Source organism: Cydia strobilella, chromosome 16, assembly GCF_947568885.1.
Source record: "Cydia strobilella chromosome 16, ilCydStro3.1, whole genome shotgun sequence".
In the NCBI taxonomy this organism is placed as follows: Eukaryota; Metazoa; Arthropoda; class Insecta; order Lepidoptera; family Tortricidae; genus Cydia; species Cydia strobilella.
The window spans coordinates 15,436,408-15,458,531 of record NC_086056.1 but is presented as its reverse complement, the minus strand read 5'-3'; the positions used below and the strand labels follow the sequence as shown (position 1 = coordinate 15,458,531).

The following is a 22,124-nucleotide window of genomic DNA, read 5'->3' as shown; positions in this document are numbered from 1 at the left end:
CGTCTACACTGGCCCTGGCCTAAATTTCCCCGCGCGTATGCTCGCTCTGTGTGGACCCGGCTATTGATGTTTGTACCTTTTTTGCACAGACGTAATAATTCGCAACTCTGAGCTGATCTGCGGCTCGATGGATAAGAGCACATTGGGTTCTGGCACAAAAAGCAGCATCTTCTACATTCTTCTCCGGGATTGGGGCGAGGAACACGCAGTCAGAGGAATGTGGAGGTAAAACTATTCGTTTAATGTTACGGCTTAAGCTTTTTAACGTCCTAGGTCATAAAATGTCACTTATCGAAAATCGGTCTAATTAACACTCAAAAGTGTTAAATTTGAATGTTTTATAAAATATTCCTCCTAATACTTGACTTTCATTAACCGACTTCAATTTCATAAAAGGAGGATGTTCTGTATTCAGTTGTGGCTATTTTTTTATGTACGTTCACCGATTACTCCGACACCCGTGGTCCGATTTGAGTAATGTTTAGGGTTCCATACCTCAAAAGGAAAAAACTGAACCCTTATAGGATCACTCGTGCGTCTGTCTGTCTGTCTGTCTGTCCGTCCGTCTGTCACAGCTCCGAAACTGCTGGACCAATTAAGTTGAAATTTGGTATACATATGTAAGTTTGTGACCCAAAGACTAATGAATTTTAAACATTGGGGCCACTTTTGGGGGGTAATAATTTTTTAGATTGGCCCGCATGGCGTCCTACTACATGATGAACCGCGGCTTCAGTTTCGGCATAATCGACGTGACGCCGGGCCGGCGTCTCATCGAGGCCAAGAACCGCCTCCTGGAGTCCGGATACTCCAAATGCGATGCCTACATCCTGGAGATGGAGAAGGGGACGCTGCAGTGCCAACCCGGCTGTAGTATGGAGGAGACGCTTGAGGCGGTCATGCTGAGCGAGCTGAGCAGCATCAGGTATTGGAAACTGTACTGTACAGTGTTAGGAATAAAGTACATATTTAGGTGGAATTTTAGGGACCATAGGAACTGCCGCAAGGATGTCAATCAGAGCTTGGATATGTCAATTTAGCATTAGCCGCTTGAACAACTGGCATTGTAAAAAGTGCTCTCCAGCGCTGGTTATAAAGTTAACTTCTAAAAGTGATTATTTTGTTTTAGAGAGTTAGCCGCCCAAGCGTGTTTCCGCGAGTTGCATCCAACCAACGCACCGCTTATCATGGCGCAGAGCGGATCTAAAGGTAATTTACAGTTGTAATAAAGTTCTTGAAATTTGTTCCTTATAGCCAATATGTTGTCAGGTACTCCTTAGCGCCTAATTACAATTGAGTCTTATGCCGACACTGGACCGTGTCAGTCACTGGACTTAAAAGTGTGACCGATAGAGAAAACAAACTAGAAAATGGCATCTCGTTATAATCGACAATATCATTAGATAAAACGACAATCTTCTACGCGTTTACGTGGCATGGCAATATGGCTATATGTGGCGAAGACGAGTCAGATACCACCCTTGGGTTGGTTCCTCTCGCCCGGTTTTTAGGGTTCCGTACCCAACGGGTAAAAACGGGACCCTATTACTAAGACTCCGCCGTTCGTTCGTCTGTCTGTCCGTCTATCACGAGGCTGTATGCATGAACCGTGATAGACAGTTGAAATTTTCACAGATGATCTATTACCGTTGCCGCTATAACAACAAATACTAAAAACAGAATAAAATAAATATTTAAGTGGTGCTCCCATACAACAAACGTGATTTTTTTTGCAATTTTTTGTGTCATGGTACGGAATCCTTCGTGCGCGAATCCGACTCGCGCTTGACCGGTTTTTTTCTTTGTCTAGTCTTTAGTCGATTTTCACAAAATGATTAGTTAAAAGTCAGTCCTCGGTCCAGTATAAATTAAAGTTCACGAGTTAATTGCAAAACCAACCTTATTTGTATGCCAACAGGGTCCAATATCAACATATCGCAGATGATAGCCTGCGTGGGCCAACAGGCGCTGAACGGCAAGCGAGTCCCCAACGGCTTCGAAGATCGCTCGCTACCACACTTCGAGAGGCACTGTAAGTTGTAAAGACAACTCTATGCACTTGAAAATAAAGTCTAGTATAATTGTAATCCACTTGCGGCGTAATTCCCTAATAACAGCAACAGTATTTATAGATAAAATAATTTCAACTGAGCTCATGCACTTACCTGTACTAACAATAGCATTTTATTATTACAATACTATTATTTGCTTTTGTTCTCGTAGCCGCCAACCAGTTACTTACAAAATAAGTTAGAAGTGCATTGCATGCATATTGAATTTTTAAGCTTATTCCTTGTTGAATGGGGTTAAAATGGTCTAAAAAGATAATATCATTTTCAATCTTTTGTGAAATCATATCCACCTTAGCCGTTTTTCTAGAGTGCATCGTTTTGAGTGTCGACGGTTGTAAAATGAAAAAAAAGTTATGTTAGCCATTATTTAATTAGTGTATTTTGTAGACTATTGTTAAAAAAAATAGAGTCGTTAATCTATAGTAACATTTCGAGGCGGTTATAATCTGCTTTTACTACGAGGTAGTTATCCTAATTTGTGGTTTACCACTCAATGGCATTGTATTCTTGAGACTCTTTGAGTAAACAGGTAAGAGCATGAGCTCAGTTGAAATGATTTTATCTATAACTGTAGACCGAGTGTCTTTCCAATAAGTATTACGAATTGTCCGTTAACAGTGTGGGTATAGTACGAATTATCTCAAATGATTATTTTGCCCAAACCCTAAGCTGTTAAACAAAAGGCATTGTTTCTTTTGTGCGCCGCGGTGGCTACCTCATTTCTCATCAGTGAAAAGGATCACGCCCGTGTAAAAGGCAATTTTAGCGTTCTACTTTTATGGTTCAAATTCAGATAACAGCATTCGGAGTTAACACGGGACAACTGGTAAGAATATTCGGAGATAGCAAAAAGCTTTTACTTAAATTTGAGCCCTATGTGTAGCACGCTAAAATTGCCTTTAAAACGGGCGTGATCCTTTTCAATAAACAATGCATTTTGTTTAACGGCGTAGGGTTTGGGTGAATAAATTATTTGAGATAAACCATACTATAATGGTATATTACTTTGATCAAATGTTTCTCGTCATAAGAGTGACCGATTAATCCATATGCAAAATGGCCACTTGAAATCCGCCATTTTGACGCTAATGTTTGACAATCACTGCTACAATTTGTTTCCCCATGCGTTTTAATATTCCGCCTTAATACACACAAAAAATTCTAAACGATGTTAAAGATTAATTTTAATTTTAGCCAAGATCCCGGCCGCCCGTGGCTTTGTAGAGAACAGCTTCTACTCCGGCCTTACACCCACCGAGTTCTTCTTCCACACGATGGGTGGAAGAGAAGGCCTGGTGGACACGGCCGTGAAGACGGCCGAGACAGGGTATCTGCAGCGTCGTTTAGTCAAGGTACGTTTCAATATGTGTTTACAAATCGGAAGGAAGGAATGTTATGTTATTTGATGAAGATGATAGAACATCCGGCTTATAGTATGATGTTGTAAGGGTCGCCGGCAAGCTCGGTTCTCCATACAAATGTAGTTCCGCTCTCATTTTAAAACGACTAGCTTGATTGCTCTGAAACTTTGTACTTACAATAGGATAAGGTATATAATAAGTTTATGTAGCTTCAGGTATCATAGTTAAAAAATACAGCGAATTTAAGCTTTTCATACAAAACTTGTATTTGCTCTATTGCGTTTATTTTATAAACTAGAGCTATATAAATTATAAACTAATTTCAGACCTAGATATACCTCATTATTTTTATTTATTTATTTATTTATTTAATGCCCGCGCCGAGCGGGGCCCCACCACTGAGCAGCCCGCCATCGCTACAGTGCCTCAGTGACTGCGCGCCTGCGCGCGCGTCCACTTCACACACACAGGATGAGGATGCATCGAATGCGCCGATTATCGTATGCCACCAAAACATACAATCACTTAATAACAAATCGGAAAAGCTGGAAGTGTTACTTAGTGCCGACCTTAAATGCGATGTACTAGCCATTACCGAACATTGGCTCTCTGACGTAAATTTAAAGTGCATTAGTGTAGACAAATATATTCTGGTATCGTCCTTTTGTCGTAAGCAATCTATTCACGGTGGGTCATGCATATATGTCAAAAATAGTATCAAAGCAGTAAACATACCCGAAATTGTTGACTTATCTAAAGAACTAGTATGTGAACTATCAGCTGTTTATTTGTTAGATTATAATCTCATTGTGATTTGCCTATATCGGACTAATTTAATTCATACGAAAGATTTTCTGACCCACCTTGAATGTGTGCTCGAGAAAGTCATTGAATTTAATAAAAATTTTATCATTATAGGTGATATGAACATAAATTGTATCGGAGAAAAAACTGTAGACTGCAAAAATCTAGAGGATATATTGGTAGCCTATGACTGTAGGAACGAAGTTACGTTTCCCACGCGAGTTAGTTCGCACTCGTCCACGGCACTCGACCACGCATACACTAATGTGGAGGTAGGCCTGATTACAGCATCTCCTGTAGTGACTAACATCAGTGATCACTACGCAGTGCGTTTAGACGTGACAAATCAACTTAGGAAACCTGTTGTACCATTTCGTTTATTCAGAAACTACTCTGAAATGAATCGCGTCAATTTCATATCCGCGTTGGAAAGTATAAACTGGGCGAATTTTGTGTCAAATAATGGTCATACAGCCGAAGCCCTATCAGCTCAGTTGAATAATACTTTATCTAACAGAATAAATACTTGCTTCCCATTAAAAAGAAATTTCCGTTCGAAAAAGACCGAATCTTGGATCACTCAAGACATATTAAACATTCAATCTTTATTATCTGATTGCCTTAACTTGGAACGTAAGTTTCCATCTAATAACGCGTTAATAAACTACATACAAAAATTGAATATTGAATATAAACATGCGATTCAGGAACGTAAAACGCAATTTTACTCATCTCAGATGGCCGTGACACAAAATTCGTGCAGAACTATGTGGAATATAGTAAACAAAGAAAGAGGAAAAAATGTACGGCTTCCTGTAGACTTCACAGAACTCGTGGTGGATCCAAATGGCGTAAAATATAGCACAAAGAAAGAAGCGGTAGATGCTATGAACGCTAGGTTCGTGGGTGCCGCGACGGCGTGCGGAGCCCCCCGCGCTGACCTTGACCGAGTGCGCGATCAGCTGAGCACGACGAGCGCCCCTGCAGACCAGTCCATAAGACTTATTCCTTTCACCTGCGATGAAGTATACACCATAATAACGTCCCGGATACCTCATAAAACAAGTAAAGACATTTATGGCGTATCCATGGATCTGTTGAATGCGGTCGCCTGTAGTTTATCTCCGGTACTCACGCACTTGTATAATTTATGCCTTAGAGAAGGATCATACCCAAAATCTTTAAAAATAAGTAAGGTCTCTCCCCTTTTCAAAGGTAAAGGAAAAAGAGAATGTGAGGATGCGTACCGGCCAGTGTCTATTATTCCGTGCGTTGCTAAGGTACTGGAAAATGGGTTGTGTCAGAGACTGGCAGCATTCTTAAATAAGACAAATACACTGTCCGACCGACAATATGCGTACAGGTCCGGCCGCTGCACTACCGACCTAGCGCGTGAAGCCATACGCAAGGTCATGGATGCCCTGGAGAGGAAACAGCAAGTTGCGATGCTGTGCTGTGACCTTTCCAAGGCATTCGATGTGGCCGACCACAGCATCATCGCCGCCAAGTTGCTACACTACGGCATACGTGGCAAAGCTCATAGCCTCCTCACAGATGCGTTGCGTAGCCGATCCCAAGTTGTGGTGGGAGATGGAGGATTAGCTAAGTCCGATCCGCTAACTACATCTATGGGAGTGGCCCAGGGATCGTCGGTTTCGAATATTCTGTTTTCCCTGCTACTGAATGATCTGCCCGAAGCAATGACAACAGCCGACATCCTAATGTATGCAGATGATGTTGCAGGTGTTATAACGGCGCCAAATGTGGATCACTTGGAGACCTGTCTCAACGACGCCGCGAACCAGTTATCTCGGTGGTTTAGCCTAAACGGCCTAGCGCTCAATTTAACCAAGACTCATTTTATCCATTTTCAAGTCGGTGGCCGCACACCGAGACCCCTAAAGGTTCGCGCTGGCGGCGTATGTTTGCAGCAGGTAAAGTCGACCACATTCTTGGGTTTCGAAATCGACCGAAAGCTGTCCTGGGCTCCCCATATAGATAAGCTATGTGGGAAGCTAGGGGGTGCATGCTTCGCACTGCACCGCCTCGCTCGAGTCGTGCCGAGACATGTGGTGCGGACGTGCTACTTTGCAACCATCCACTCGCAACTGCAGTACGGCACAGAGCTGTGGGGGCGCGCCGCGGACTGGCTGCGCGCATTCCGACTCCAAAAAAGAGCCGTGCGCGCGGTGATGCAGCTGTCCCAAGATACCTCCGTAAGGCCCTACTTCAAGGAACTTGGTATACTAACCTTGCCGTCCCTAAGAATATTACAGATTGCCACGTACGCCTACAAAAATATGTGCCATTTTAAAAAACGCTCCGACTCAGCCCGCGTGCTTCGTCACCCGAACAGGCTGTTGCCGGTAAAGCGCCGACTAGCGAGATCGGAGAAGATAACTCACGTGATGTGCCCGACTGTATATAACAGGTTGCCAGTGTCAATCACCTCGGCTCCTTCTCTAGCTTGTTTTAAAAAGAAATTAAAAAAATGGCTTCTCGAGCACACATTTTACAGTTTCGACGAATTTTTAAAAGTTTAAATTATGAGTTATACCTAGAGTATAATTATTATAATTAATTATATTAATGATTATTGCCTATATTATTAATCAACTTTTATATTCAATATTTTTTGTAAATAACTGACATGTAATATTAATATTATACAATAAATGATTATGATTATGATTATGATTAATAAAATACAGAGTATTCATACAATAATCATAGCCCTGCAAAACTCAATAATGAGTTTGACTGTGGGGTCATCAGTCTCTAGTTACATTTGTACTTAACTTAATTTTATAGTAGTGCAATTACTACAAAACATTGAGGTAGTGTATTTTTAACATAGATCATGTCATTGTATGTGCAAAGTTTCATTACAATCCAACACATAGTTTTAAAATGAGAGCGTAACTACATTTGTATGGGAAGGTGCAATTCGGCCGAGCTTGCCGGGGGCTCTTAAATTGCCTAAGAAACTGGAAGAGCTCTTTGGGATGCACAGGATGCACTGTGTTGGCAGTGAATCGGTCGACAACGAAACAAACTTACTAAATTTTTTGACATTTTGAGAAGAGCATTTTGTATGCCATTAACTGCTCTAATTTTCATGATAACTAAGGATCAGCGTGGTCCGCATTTGTTCCTTAAACTATCAACACCCCCCCTCCTCCTCCTCCTCCTCCTCCTTCTCCTCCTCCTCCATCGTTCCCTCATTGCTGAGGATCGTGACTCCTTCGAAGAATTTTCGAGATGGCTTCTCTCCGTCGGCTTCTGTCCTCTGCCTCGTGGAGAGCCGTGCTGACGAATGACGACATCTCCAGGCTTGACGCCACCTGTCTGTCCGCCACCTGTCCAACGTTTAGGGCTCCGACCATCACCTAGAAATGGTGGAGGTTTGGGAACAGAGGCTGGCGCATCCCAGCGCAGGCCATCTGACCATTGAAGCAGTTCACCCGGTTCTCAAAAAGTGGCTAGACCGGACCCATGGCGTGATGAGTTTTCGACTGACTCAGATCCTCTCGGGACATGGATGTTTCGGGAGGTATCTAAAGGATCTGGCCAGGAGAGAAATGACCTCAGTATGCCACCACTGCGACTGCCCAGAGGACACTGCCCAGCACACACTGGAAGTATGCCCAGCCTGGGAGGAGGAACGCTGCACTTTAACTGCTGTGGTGGGCCATGACCTCTCGCTGCCCACCGTGGTCCGAAACATGGTGGAATGTGAGAGGTCGTGGCAGGCTGTGCTGGACTTCTGCGAGGCGGTCATGGTGCAGAAGGAGATGGCAGAGCGCGGCAGGGAAAACGATCCAGCTTCCCAGCCAATGCGCCGAAAGCGCGTGGGGCGGCGGCGGCTGGCATATGACCGCCGACTTCCCCCTTAAGGGTCCCTGTGGGCGACAGGTTTGGGGACGTCTGTCGCCTACACAAGGGTCCCTGGGATGGCGAGCACGCCGATAAAAAGGCGCGCTACTAGGGAGGTAGGAGGAATAAAAAATTCCCTCCAGAGTTGGGTCCGGAGTCCGGACAGCCGCTGGCGAGGCTGCGGAAGAGTGCTACCAGTGTTCCTGTGGCCTCGCCTTATAGCCCTGAGGCGGTCAAGAGGGGTTTTTAGTGGGTAAACCGTGGGTCTCATGAGCCTATACGGGAGTCCCACATAACCATCCCAGGCCCGTCCCCGTGCCTGGGTGGTATGCGAAAAGCATTTACCCCTCTATAAAAAAAAGGGCTCCGACCATGAGGCCTCTTTCCTTCTACTTTCCCAGTGACCATAAGGCATCAACACGCAGTATCTCCATAAGTCTGTAAATATTATTTTCCATAGAATTCGTTGTCGCTTACAATGGGGTTGGCCGGTCGAAATAATTAGCAGAGGGCGCCAGCATAGCTTGCCCCGTCAATCCCTAGAATTGTGTCAAATTTTAGTTTTTTTAAAGGCCCTGGATGCCAGCCCTTTAAGCCGAATCTCATAGAAAACGGGGCAAACTATGATGGCGCTATCTCTGCAAACCTTTCACAGTTGCCAATCCCATTAGGCGAGCAGCATGTTTGTCAAATTTAATATGTAATATACTTATAGGTATATTACATATTAAAATACTGTATTGATATTTCAAATTTTATGTAACCTTGACCTGTAACCTAATGTTATTAATAAATTTTCATTTTCATTGTCTTTATCGATCGTAGTTTTAAGACACCCTTAAGCTACAATGCTACCTATATACGAGATATTTTACTGTTCTTCCCTCAAAATATTTAGATCAATACGGTTCCACTCACTATTATTTTTAGTCGCTTTTGGCGACATGTTTCGGATTCTTCGGGAATCCTTCCTCAGGCGCTCGTGTCCGCGGCGGTTGTACGTCGTGCACTGCCCGCGCCGCCCGCCTCGTCGCTCGTTGCGCGCGCGCTGATGCGGCGGGGCGGGCGGGGGCGGGGGGCTAAAAATAATAGTGAGTGAAACCGTATTGATCTAAATATTTTGAAATATGTCTCACGATAGTTTAATTTCGATTGTTCTTCACTCCTTCAGTCCTTAGAAGACTTAGTCCTCCACTACGACATGACGGTCCGCAACGCGTCTGGTGAAGTCATCCAGTTCAAATACGGCAGCGACGGACTCGACCCCAGCTACATGGAGGCCAAGGGTCAACCCGTCGACCTACCGCGAGTGTTACAAGACGTCCGGGCACAGAACTTACACAGGTACAGACTAACTTCAACCTTAATACAACGAGATAAGGTCGACCAATAGTGACCGAGAGGTTCAGTTCAAATACGGCAGCGACGGACTCGACTCCAAGCTACATGGAGGCCAAGGCCCAACCCGTCGACTTACCGCGCGTGTTGCAAGACGTCCGAGCACGGAACTTACACAGGTAAGCACTAATTTTAATACCTAATGGGACGAGATAGGTTTGCAACTGGTTAAACACGGCAGTGACGGACTCGACCCCAGCTACATTGAGGTCAAGGGCCATACCGCGCATGCTGCAACACATCCGAGCAGTGCCTTTGACCTCCATGTAGCTGGGGTCGATTCCGTCGCTGCCGTGTTTAACCAGTTGTAAACCTTATTTTATTTTTATTTATTTAAACTTTATTGCACATAAAATCATAAGTACAAATGGCGGACTTAATGCCATAAGGCATTCTCTACCTCGTCCCATTAGGTATTAAAATTGCTCGGTGCATACCTGTGTAAGTTCCGTGCCCGGACGTCTTGCAGCACTCGCGGTAGGTCGACGGGTTGGCCCTTGGCCTGCATGTAGCTTCGCGAGCACTGAAACTGCATTTTAAATACTTACCACCAGGACCACAAAACTAAGTAGATGTGTTTACACTAAGTAGTAGTGGTTTTCTGTAAGGTGGCGGCTTTGGATTCAAGCGAGATAAAATTTTGCTGTGACTTATCTCTCTTGTGGTCTTAGAGTGAAGCCAGACGAGCGTAATTTTGTGAGATGTGAGCTGCGTATGTTCATCATCATCATCATCATGTCAGCCGATAGACGTCCACTGCTGGACATAGGCCTCCCCCAAGGCTCGCCACTCCGACCGATCCTGTGCCGCTCGCATCCACCGAATTCCCGCGACCTTCACCAGGTCGTCGCTCCATCTCGTTGGAGGCCTACCGGCAGTTCGTCTTCCGGTACGCGGACGCCACTCCAGAACCTTCTGGCCCCACCGGCCATCAGTTCTGCGAATGTTCCGCTGCAGAAATTATAATGTAAGTCGGCAGATATCTCTATTTTCGCCGCCGTGTGAACCAAATAGGCTTTTTGTATGGAATCGAATGCAGCAGAAATTACGCGACTCACAACTCAAAAAATTACGCTCGTCCTCGCTTCACCCTTAGACTTATGTGGTCATATTCGGGTCCATTATTCTGGAATTGACCGTTATTTTGGTATTAACTGACATGTATTGTTTGTCAGAGACGAGGAGCCTCTGGACGGTGACGGTATCGTTGTGGCGGCGGAAGAAACTTTAGCCTTGGACGACTTTAAAACGTGCACGCAGGAATTTAAGAATGAACTCTTGTAAGTATCGCAGCACGAACTAAAATTCAGATTTTCTGCAGTTATACTACTGTGTGTTTTAATTAGAGTTTACAATCTCGATCTTACTAGATCTCGAGCAAACATTCGACATTCAATCCCGTCGGCAGGATATTTCGATTCTTGGAATATTTGTTGAGATCTCGACCAATATTTTCGAGATGTACGAAAGAGAGTGCAAGCGATCTTCTTCTCGAGTGACTGCTTTAAAATTTTAATCGGTCTAGGGTAATTGCGGTTAACATTTTTTTTTGTGAAATGAAATGTGTAGTACACAGGACTTAAGGAATTTGAGTGGAGACCATTTCAGCTGAGTGGAGACAAAGATAGATATAACTCCGTAATAGATGGATACAGTCTAAGGAAAAAACGTGCCTCGAAAATCAAGAAAATTTGATTCTCGTTCAGAGGGCGCTACTAGTTTTGGCCTACAGTCGTATAGATGGCGTTGACGGTTTCGTTTGTTATTTAACAATATTAACGCATATCAGTGAAAGAACATGGGTCAAAATCATAAAAATAATTAATGCAAATAAAAAAAATCATTTATCTATATTTAAATACATTCTATCGTATTTTTATAAATCTTCATTTTTAGTTTTAAAGTGTGTCGACAGATGGCAGTGAATTTACTGGGGTTACAAAATTTACTATGACAGTACCGCTCTAGTATAAGTTACTCTATGGTGGAGACCATTTCAGCTTCACATCTTTGTCTTTATCTGTGTTTTGTACACTTCTTGTTTCACATTTTTGTTTAAATGCATTTTGTAATGTAACTTATGATGTGTTGCCTGAATAAACATTATTCTATTCTATTCTAGTACCTTAGGATATATTTTAAAAATAGTAAATACATATCAACCCCTGCATGAGAAGCAAATACATATTTGACAGTAGACTATTTTTTTCAGAACGTTCCTCAAAACCATAGCCAACAAGGTCCGATCCCTCCGCACCAAATACGCCCACTGCGGCAGCATCGTGTACCAGCTAGAGCGGCTCACTCTCACTCAGCTGGTGAAGTTCATCCGAGTCTGCCACGACAAGTACCAGCGGAGCATCATCGAGCCTGGCACCGCTGTAGGGGCACTTGCCGCACAGGTACAACTAGCATTTGCATGTTTCTCAAGGATATGGTTATGTTGTTACCAACTAGAGCGGCTCTATCACCCAGCCGGTGAAGTTCATCCGAGTTTGCCATAACAAGTTTCAGTGGAGCATCATCGAGCCTGGTACTGCTGTCGGTGCACTTGTGGCACAGGTATATGGCTAACATTTACATATTTCTCAAGGATATGGTTATGTTGTTACCAACTGAGCAGCTCTATCACCCAGCTGGTGAAGTTCATCCGAGTCTGCCACGACAAGTACCAGCGGAGCATCATCGAGCCTGGAACTGCTGTTGGTGCACTTGCCGCACAGGTATGACTAACATTTACATATTTCTCAAGGATATGGTTTTGTTCTTTTTACCCTGCGTTATGGCATTATATTCTGGGGCATACGGGCGTGGAGGTAACTTGGTGGTTAACAATAAGATAAGGCGCTACCAATTAAAAGCAAAGTAAGTAAGTGAGTATCAAAGATAGATATAACTCCGTAATAGTTACTCTATGGTGAGTATGATGGTACGCGGTTACAGTGGCCTATGAACGCATGTAACTCCAATAGTATCAGGTGTTTCTAGCCACACTCTACGAGGTACATTATATATATAGGTCAATCTGATTTTTTTTTACTTCGGGACCAACCCCGAAATCGCAAACATAACCTAGTAGAGACTACTCTAAAAGTTGAAAAAAGAACACTGATTCTAGGAATCGTCCTTATTATCATAAAACAAACTAACAGCGCTGGTCTCAACTCGGCATACGCTATTTCAATTTCAATTTATATCATTTGTTAGAATTACAATTAGATTAATCTTAATATGCTAATGTTAGTAAATACACATTAAATTAGAAATAAAAATATATATCACATTTAACTATTTACATAATGAAGACAGCCACATTCCAAACACTACTTCTGTACATGCAACAGCATCCAGTGGTGTTGGAACGGGCAGTCTAGCCTAGTCTAGTCTCGGCCAGCACACGTAACAAACTTCTGGAGCTACCGCGCAACCGCCGCATCAGTGAGGCAGTACGCTTACGCATTATGGCCTATGACCTTACTAATTGCCCTACAATTTGTCTCCAGAGTATCGGAGAGCCAGGCACCCAGATGACCCTAAAAACCTTCCACTTCGCGGGCGTCGCCTCCATGAACATCACCCAGGGCGTGCCTCGAGTCAAGGAAATCATCAACGCTTCGAAAAACATCTCTACTCCCATCATCACGGCTGAGCTGGTGCAGCCACTGGACCAAGAGTTTGCCAGACGAGTCAAGGGGAGACTAGAGAAGACGACCTTAGGAGAGGTAAAAATTAAAAAGATAGTTTATACACTATTTGTTTGAAAGAGAGAACAGAAGCCATGAACGCGACTCAGCTGTGCTGGCATGAAACTTAATTTACAATCAATTCGGGGAAAAGTAAAATTTTAACATAAAACTTTAAACGCGAAAGTTTTATGCACTAAAAGAAGTGTACTTTAGTACCATGTTAAAAAAAACATGTTGATTCGAATGGATATGGTTGTAATATCATGTTTTCAGATAACGACGTACGTCGAAGAGGTGTACCTACCCAACGAATGTTTTCTGCTCATTCGACTTGACGCGGAACGTATCCGTCTGTTGTCACTTGAAGTCAACGTTGATTCCGTAGTCTACTCGTGAGTATCTGAATTTTGTATTCAAATATTTGTATTTAGACATCATTTGATATTTATCATAATAGGTATATCAATATGGTAGTTGCTTTCATAAAAACTAGTGTATGCGCTAATTATCGCTAAAGCCATAGAGAAATAAGTAAGCAGAGAGTGCTCACTCCACACATCATTTTTGTTACCAAAACGACTATTATTTTCGTAGTCGACATCTAGTGTCAAGTAGCGGAATTATCAGTACTGCTACTCGACACTAGATGTCGCGACGAACTGAAAGTCTAATGCTTAACAATTTTCAGCTAATATTATAACCGGATTAACCGGAACTCTATTTTCAACTTCTGCTTGTAAATTGTTGAGCGATACACTTTTCGTCAATTGCGACACACGTGACATCTAGTGTCGAGTAGCAGTACTGATAATTCCGCTACTTGACGCTAGATGTCCACTACGAAAATAATAGTCGTTTTTACCAAATTGATGTAAGAGTGAGCACTCTATGCTCACTAATTTCTCTATGCCAAAGCTATCCTCGTTAGGATGCAACTAAGTAAATGTTATGATGAGAGATTGATTCTAATTATACCTCGTTTTTTTTAGCATTAGAAAAAAGGTAAACAATTTTGACATGGTTTTTTATTTATTGAAAATTACTTTTGAAAAATAAGTCACGGCAAATATGCATCAAATACGATCATTTGCCATTATTTTGCATTCATAAGTAATAGTTACTGATACTGAAATTAAAAGTCACGTCAAGATTGTTTAGCTTTTTTCTAATGCTAAAAAAACGAGGTATAACTTCTGCGTTTCGTGCTAAATAGAAAACTGTTTTGCAGCATATGCACATCGAAGTTAAAAGTGAAGCCTGGCAACATAGAAGTGGTGTCGGACTGGGCTATCAAGGTGATAGCGGAGCCGAGCAAACACGGCGGCTGGCTCAACATGGCGCTGCAACAGCTGGCGCGACTACTGCCCACTGTCGTCGTCAAGGGGCTCCCACAGGTACAAGGAAAACAAAACAATTATGCCTGCCTGTGAAGCCGATGGTCCTGGGTTCGAATCCCGGTAAGGGCATTTATTTGTGTGATGAACACAGATATTAATAATAATAATAATAATAATATATTCTTTATTGTGCATAGTTAAAACAAATTTAGATACATTATAATTAACATAGCGAACTAAGCAACAACAGGCGGTCTTATCGCTAAAAAGCGATCTCTTACAGACAACCTTCAGGTAGTAGAATTTACCGTATGGAAGAAATAAATGGGTAGAAAAATAAACGGATAACAAGAGTAGGAGAATTTTTTAAATGAAATCAGCACAGATAAATATATAACAATATACATACTATAAATAGTTAGGTACATACATATTAAAGATCATACTAATAAATATTAAAAATAAATACATATATAAATATCTATACATATACATACATATATAATATAGCAGAGATAGTAATCGAATGGTTAACAAGCTTAAGGAAGTGACAGATAGTGCATTTTAAGTTGAGCCTTAAAAATAGGAAGCGATTTAGCATGTCTTAGATCAGACGGCAGAGCATTCCACAACCGAATCGCTTGGAAGGTGAAAGAATCCTTATAGAATTTAGAAGAAGTAGTAATTTGGGCAAGCAGATAATTCTTGGAGCATCTTAAAGAAGAAAGGTATTTGAAGTGCTCTTTTAGGTACAGGGGGGTAGTGGGGTTGAAGAGTATACCATACAGGAGGGCTAGAATGTGAGAATTGCGTCGCAAACGTATGGGAAGCCACTTGAGCTGCGAACGGTAATAGGAAACATGATCATATTTTCGCAGGCCATAAATGAAACGGATGCATAAATTTTGAAGACGTTCAAGTTTATTAAGTTGTTCTTCACAAAGATCGAGATAGCTGATGTCCGCATAATCTAAAATGGGAAGGAGCAAAGCTTGAGCTAGCGCAATTTTGGTTGAGAGTGGTAAAAAGTTACGAAGCCGCCGTAGAGATCCTACAGCAGCAAACATTTTCCTACTAACCTCATTGATCTGAGGGATCCAAGACAGAGTACGGTCCATAATTATGCCTAAATTTTTGACTTGACTTGAATAGGGAATCTCTATGCCGTTAAAAAATATTTTAGGTATGTTGGAAAAATCTATTCGGGAAATTAATTTAGAACTACCTGTAATGATAGCCTGCGTTTTAGATGGATTAACGTTAAGTCCATAACGATGACTCCAATCTAAGATCGATTCTAAATCATTATTCGTAGTATTAATAACTTGTGGCAAACCATCAAGCACACCCTGCGAATAAATTTGTAGATCGTCAGCATACAAATGGTAAGAAGAGACAATATTCCTAGTAATAGAATTAATAAACACTGAAAAGAGAAGTGGGGATAGGACGCCACCCTGCGGAACGCCGGCAAGAGTGCTACACCATGAGGAATGAGAACCTTCTACCTTAATTCTTTGCCGACGGCCAACAAGGTAGCTTCTAAACCAATTGAGAACCGGAGGAGATATATTAAGTAAACACAATATTGCAACTAAAATGTCAAAATCGACGGTATTAAAGGCGTTACTGAAATCTAACAATGTTAACACTGTCACCATCCTTTTGTCCATCCCCGCTCGGATGTCATCAGTAATTTTAATAAGTGATGTGGTCGTACTATGACCGGAGCGGAAACCAGATTGGAAAGGGTTCATGAGATTATTTCTATTTAAATAAGAAGTCAGCTGTTGATGGACTAAGCGCTCAAGAACCTTGGAAAGAAAGGGAAGAATAGAAATAGGACGGTAGTCAGAAAAGGATGAAGGTTTGGACTTTTTGGGTAAAGGAATTATATATGCTTCCTTCCAAAGCGTTGGGAAAATACTAGTAGAAATTGAACTATTAAGGATGTGGGTAATGATAGGAACAAGGAGGTCAAGGAGCGGGAGGATCATATTACGGCTCACATTGTCAACGCCAACAGCATTGGAGGATATCGATAGTATGTTCTTCCTAACATCACATTCCGAGAAATCAGTAAAAGAAAATTGAGAAGAGGTAGAAGCAGTGAAGTTAGAAAGAAGGTTTAGAGTCTGAGTCTTGACTGGCCCACTGAAGGTGGCAGAAGCGGAGAAATGTTGGTTCAGTAGATCAAGGTCTACATCATTAGTAGCGGATTGCTGAGATTTCCCTACTCCTAAAGTCCTAAGAAACTTCCAAGTCTTAGAAGGTTCGCCATTTTCGATAGAACAATGAATGTGACGTCTTTGGGCGTCACGACATACTGTGCTACATCGATTACGCAACGTATGGTATTTGTCCTTGTTCCTGTCTGACGGGTTTATCCTATATTTTGCTTTAGCTAGATTTTTCTTAGCAATCAAAGATCGTATGCTGTCGGTCAGCCAGGGAGCCGGGAGATGCTTAATCTTAACGGGGCGTATTGGTGCATGAATATCATAAAGCTGTGATAAAAGAGAATTAAACAAAAGGAGCTTATCATTAATGTCACTAGCCTCAAATATCACACTCCAATCAATCTGAAGAGCATCATCACACAATCTTTCAACACTCATTCTACCAAAACTGCGCTGCAACAGGATTCTAGGCTTAGGTTTTGGCGGCCGAATTTTATAGGACAAGAGAAGCAAATCGTGGTAAGAGAATTCCACCGCCGGGTATTGCTCGTATTTAACAACATGGCTTGGAGAGGAAACAAGAGTGAGATCCAGTAAAGAAGGAGAACAGTTAGGAAAGTGGTGAGTAGGCCCAGAAGGAAGGATGGCTAGGTCGCAAGCGCGTGCTAAGGAATTCAATAAATTAGATCGGAAATCATTTTTTAACAAACAGGTGTTAAAATCGCCCATAATGATATGGTGATTGAATGAAGGCTTAAGGTCTTCGAGAAGTTTCTCAAGTGAAGAAAAGTAATTTATATGCATAGAAGGTGAATAAAAAACACCTAGAAGAACCTTTGTGTGGGATAAGGAAATATCAAGAAATAAATACTCGGCTTCGTTGGAACAAGGGGGTGACATACTATTGATAGAAAAAGGAATGTGAGATCGAAGATAGATGGCAACCCCACCACCGCCTCTACCAGAGCGGTCGTTCCGCACCAACTGAAATCCTGGCAAGGAATACGAGGTGGTCGGTAAACATGGTTTGAGCCATGACTCAGAAACAAGAATGGCATGTAAGTTATTTAAATCTAGAGTTAATAAAAGGTCATTATAATGGGCGGGAATACTCTGGGCGTTGATATGTACAACATTAAAGTTTTTAGGCACGTTATTTAGTTGTCCGTCAAGTATGTCATGAAGGGAGGGAGGGAGACTGTGAAAGCTGTCGTCGTCGCTGCCGGACGAAAATGAAATATACTCATCACTACTATCACTGTCGCAAGCTGAACTGCATAGTGTCATAAAAATAAATAGTAAAAAATAATATGTATATAATTATAATATAAAATGATAAAATACGGCTAAATAACATTCTACTACCCGCCAGCAGTACATACATTTACATTATAAGATTTACTAAAAGATTCCAACACAATGTAATACAATAAGATGACAACGGAAACGATCTAAATAAAAAAGAAACGTTATTAGTAACGAAACGTTACTTTAAGCCCTGGCAACATTATAAAACTTAATTAAAAAGAAACGTCAGTACTGTCGGTCTGTCACTGTCAAGTGTCAGGTCAAGTTCAAACAACAAGATACCTATATAGAGATATTTGTTCTTGAGTCATGAATGTTTTCTATGTATTTAAGTATTTGTATAAGCAAAGATATAACTCCGTAATAGATGGATACAGTCTAAGGAAAAAACGTGCCTCGAAAATCACGAAAATTTGATTCTCGATCAGAGGGCGCCACTAGTTTTGGCCTAGTCTCGTATAGAGGGCGTTGACGGTTTCGTTTGTTATTTATAATTTTAACGCATATCAATGAAAGAACATGGGTCAAAATCATATAAAAATAATTAATGCAAATAAAAAAATCATTTATCCATATTTAAATACATTTTAACGTATTTTTACAAATCTTCATTTTTAGTTTTAAAGTATGTCGATAGATGGCAGTGAATTTACAGCGGTTACAAAATTTACTATGACAGTACCGCTCTATCTAATTATATGCTCATTGGTATAAGTATTATATATATCGTTGTCTGAGTACCCACAACACAAGCCTTCTTGAGCTTACCGTGGGACTTAGCCAATTTGTGTAAGAATGTCCCTATAATATTTATTTAATTATAAATTAAATAAAAAACCGTATAAAGTGTGAGTTGGACTCGCGCACCTAGGGTTCCGTACTTTTTAGTATTTGTTGTTATAGCGGCAACAGAAATAAATCATCTGTGTAAATTTCAACTGTCTAGTTATCACGGTTCATGAGATGCCTGGTGTCAGACAGACGGACAGACAAACAGAAAGACAGACGGACAGAGGGGTCTTAGTAATAGGGTCCCGTTTTTACCCTTTGGGTACGGAACCCTAAAAACAATAGTGGCGGTGAAAAATGAATGGTTGAACGGTCATTAACAAAAACCCATATTATTATTTATTTATTATTATTTATTATTTCGTTTTAGACAGGCAGCTGATGCTGGTACGTCTAAATCATAGTTCACTTAGCACGATATAACAGTTTAGATAGTTTGTCTAGTCTATTTTTAAATTGATTCACACTAATCGAAATTAAACTCGTATATATTTCAAAATATTTAAATCAGTACGGTTTCACTCACCACTAGCTAAAACGAATACTACACCAGTAACTATTAACTAATAAACAACTACTAACTAATACTAACTAGAAATAATAGTGAGTGAAACCGTACTTATCTAAATATTTTGATTCACACTTGTAGAGGTTACAGTTATTTAGCGATTTTTTCATCAAATTTTATAGTCTACTAATGAAATAACTTGTTACAGGTGGCGCGATGTGTGATCGCTTGTGACGACACGGGTGGCGAGGTCAAGTAAGTAACTGTGATATTTTCCGGACTGCGTCGGTTGTCGACAAAGACGATTTTTATTAGTTGAATCTTTATGTCGGAAGCGCCTTATTGACTACCGATGGTAAGTTGTCTTTGGTTTGAAACGGCAAATGTATTTATGTATTAATTTGTGACGACTCGTAAATTATGTACTTATGTAACATTAGCAATGAAATGTTTCTCTGCAACAATAATTTAACTGTTGGTTAATTCCTTATGATGCAATTTTCAGATACAAATTGTGTGTGGAAGGTGATGGTCTGAGGGACGTAATGGCGACTTACGGCATTGATGGCAGGAAGACCACATCTAACAACATATTGGAGGTAACTGCTAGATTCCATTATATTAGTTTTTTGGGGCCTACTCGTATGATGAATCACTTCCGTGAGACACAGATATATTAAATATATTAATAAAGGGTCACTCACGTATTTTAAGTCGAAAAACGCTCGACATATCACATGTTTCACTCCGTACCGAGGAGTGTCATCAGGAGCTTGCGTTGACGGTGACGGACCGGCGCGGGCGCAGACTGCGGGCCGCAGCCCTCCGCGCCCGTGCACGAGAAACTACCCTCGTTTCACACAACCCTCGTTTGAACATCTCGAGCGTTTTTCGACTTAAAATACGTGTGACTGTTATTAATATATTTAATATGATGAATTGCAGTTTTAGATCACTACCTAAAAGTTGGAAGTTATAGAGTTTCGTGATTGGCATTCATAATTTTGCCACACATCCATTTTTAATTTTTAGGTGTATCATACGCTAGGCATCGAAGCGGCCAAGTCTACGATCATCAGTGAAATCCAAGCCGTCATGGCGGGCCACGGCATGAGCGTGGACCGACGCCATGTTGAGCTGCTGGCCGGACAGATGACGGCGCGAGGGGAAGTGCTGGGGATCACCCGCTACGGGTTAGCGAGGATGAAGGATTCAGTGCTCAATCTGGCCAGCGTAAGTAGACATAAGATAAGATTTGGTGCAGTATCTAAAACCTTTAACCTTCTCGACGCCGTGTCAAACACAAAAGCTGTCACTCGTACGCCACGCCACCGAAGTGTCAAAACTGAAATTGAACTTTATGCGAATGCACGTAGGTCTATGTTGCTCTGTGATTTGTGATGGATTAATCGGTCTTTGGCGTTGGGACCTGCGCTGCCGATATATCCGTCATTGGCGTCCAAAAGGTTATCATTATCACGGGCATTTCGACCGCTAGATTTTTGATGAAGTACTTCAACATTTTAATCATATTGCTAGCTATTTAGTAGCAGTCTAGGGTCAATCGGAAATATGATCAAAATATAAAACTATTTCTTTAAAAATGTGTAAATAACTTTGACTTCAGGGCCAGCTAATACCTTGTCCTACACCGGAAATTAAACATTTTGGATGCCTATCAATGCATGATAACATTTATTACAATTTGTCCTCAGTTCGAGAAGACTGCAGATCACCTTTTCGACGCAGCATACTACGGGCAGCAGGATTGCATCAGCGGCGTCTCTGAGTCCATCATCCTGGGCGTGCCGTGCTCCATCGGTACCGGAGTGCTGCAGCTCTTGCATTCTCCAGCTCCTGAACCGCCGAGAACACCGAGGGAGCTTCTGTTTGACCGTCCCGAGTATCATACATCCGTATGGGAATAGTCACTTCTAATAAAAGTTTTTTTTTTAAAGTTTTATATTGTGTTTTATTACATCATTACCACAAGTACAACTTCGAAATAGCGAAATACCATTAGCGTCTTTCAAACTATTAATTTGCATAAAGACTCATTGCGTCAAAAGTACCAGGCACCCATAAAGCCCATGACAGACGGAGCGATAATATAGTTAGTCAGTCAAGCAAATCTTGTCAGTAGAAAAAGGCAGCAAATTTAAAAAAATTGAATTTCGCGCCTTTTTCTACTGACAAGATTGCTTGATTGGTCAATATAGTTGGCTATATATCAACTATATATCGGCAGATACCGACAGATACGGCATCTGCTGATATATTTTACGTACTATTTGACAGAGCCCACACAAAAAGCTGCAATATATATTTTGGTATCTGTATCGGTCGGTATATTTCGTCTCTCTCATAATGTAGGTGCTAGACAGAGAGCGATATACATTTTGCTTGAAGAATTTCGTATAAGTAGGTTATATGATGAACCGTGCAAATAATGGTATAGTATGCAAGTCAGGTCCAGCAAATAACAATACGAAAAAAAAAACATTAATGCGAACCACCTGCAGCTACAGTGCGTGCGGTTATTACGGTAGGCAGTAAGTACGGGTTACATACTGCTTACGAAGAGTATTATATTATAATCCTTTATTACGAAAGTAGCCCGCACTTTTCTTTATTCCATGCATAGTGTTCAAGAACTCGCAAGTGACTGGTGCATCAAGTTTGAGCATGCTCAAGCTTCTTGCTCCCTGTGTTTTCCATAGAGGCGTTTTTAAACGAAGATTAATCTACTTGAATCTAAACGCATTCTATATCAGAAAAAAAAAATTGTTGTCCCTTCAACGTCAA

At 41.4% G+C, this 22,124-nt stretch overlaps 1 protein-coding gene across 1 annotated transcript in view; it reads left to right on the top strand.

Annotated features, from left to right (window-relative positions):
• Positions 1 to 21,274, top strand: part of LOC134748146 (DNA-directed RNA polymerase III subunit RPC1) — a 32,849-nt gene extending 11,575 nt beyond the window's left edge. Inside the window, exons 13-27 of the mRNA XM_063682853.1 lie at positions 90 to 225; positions 692 to 925; positions 1,130 to 1,209; positions 1,919 to 2,032; positions 3,267 to 3,424; positions 9,285 to 9,457; positions 10,687 to 10,791; positions 11,724 to 11,913; positions 13,015 to 13,233; positions 13,471 to 13,589; positions 14,426 to 14,591; positions 19,528 to 19,574; positions 19,825 to 19,918; positions 20,352 to 20,552; positions 21,035 to 21,274. Of these exons, the coding sequence (XP_063538923.1) occupies positions 90 to 225; positions 692 to 925; positions 1,130 to 1,209; positions 1,919 to 2,032; positions 3,267 to 3,424; positions 9,285 to 9,457; positions 10,687 to 10,791; positions 11,724 to 11,913; positions 13,015 to 13,233; positions 13,471 to 13,589; positions 14,426 to 14,591; positions 19,528 to 19,574; positions 19,825 to 19,918; positions 20,352 to 20,552; positions 21,035 to 21,247 (2,249 nt within the window). The 3' untranslated portion in view covers positions 21,248 to 21,274. The remainder of the gene's footprint in view (positions 1 to 89; positions 226 to 691; positions 926 to 1,129; positions 1,210 to 1,918; positions 2,033 to 3,266; positions 3,425 to 9,284; positions 9,458 to 10,686; positions 10,792 to 11,723; positions 11,914 to 13,014; positions 13,234 to 13,470; positions 13,590 to 14,425; positions 14,592 to 19,527; positions 19,575 to 19,824; positions 19,919 to 20,351; positions 20,553 to 21,034) is intronic.
• The last annotated feature ends 850 nt before the right edge of the window (positions 21,275 to 22,124 follow it).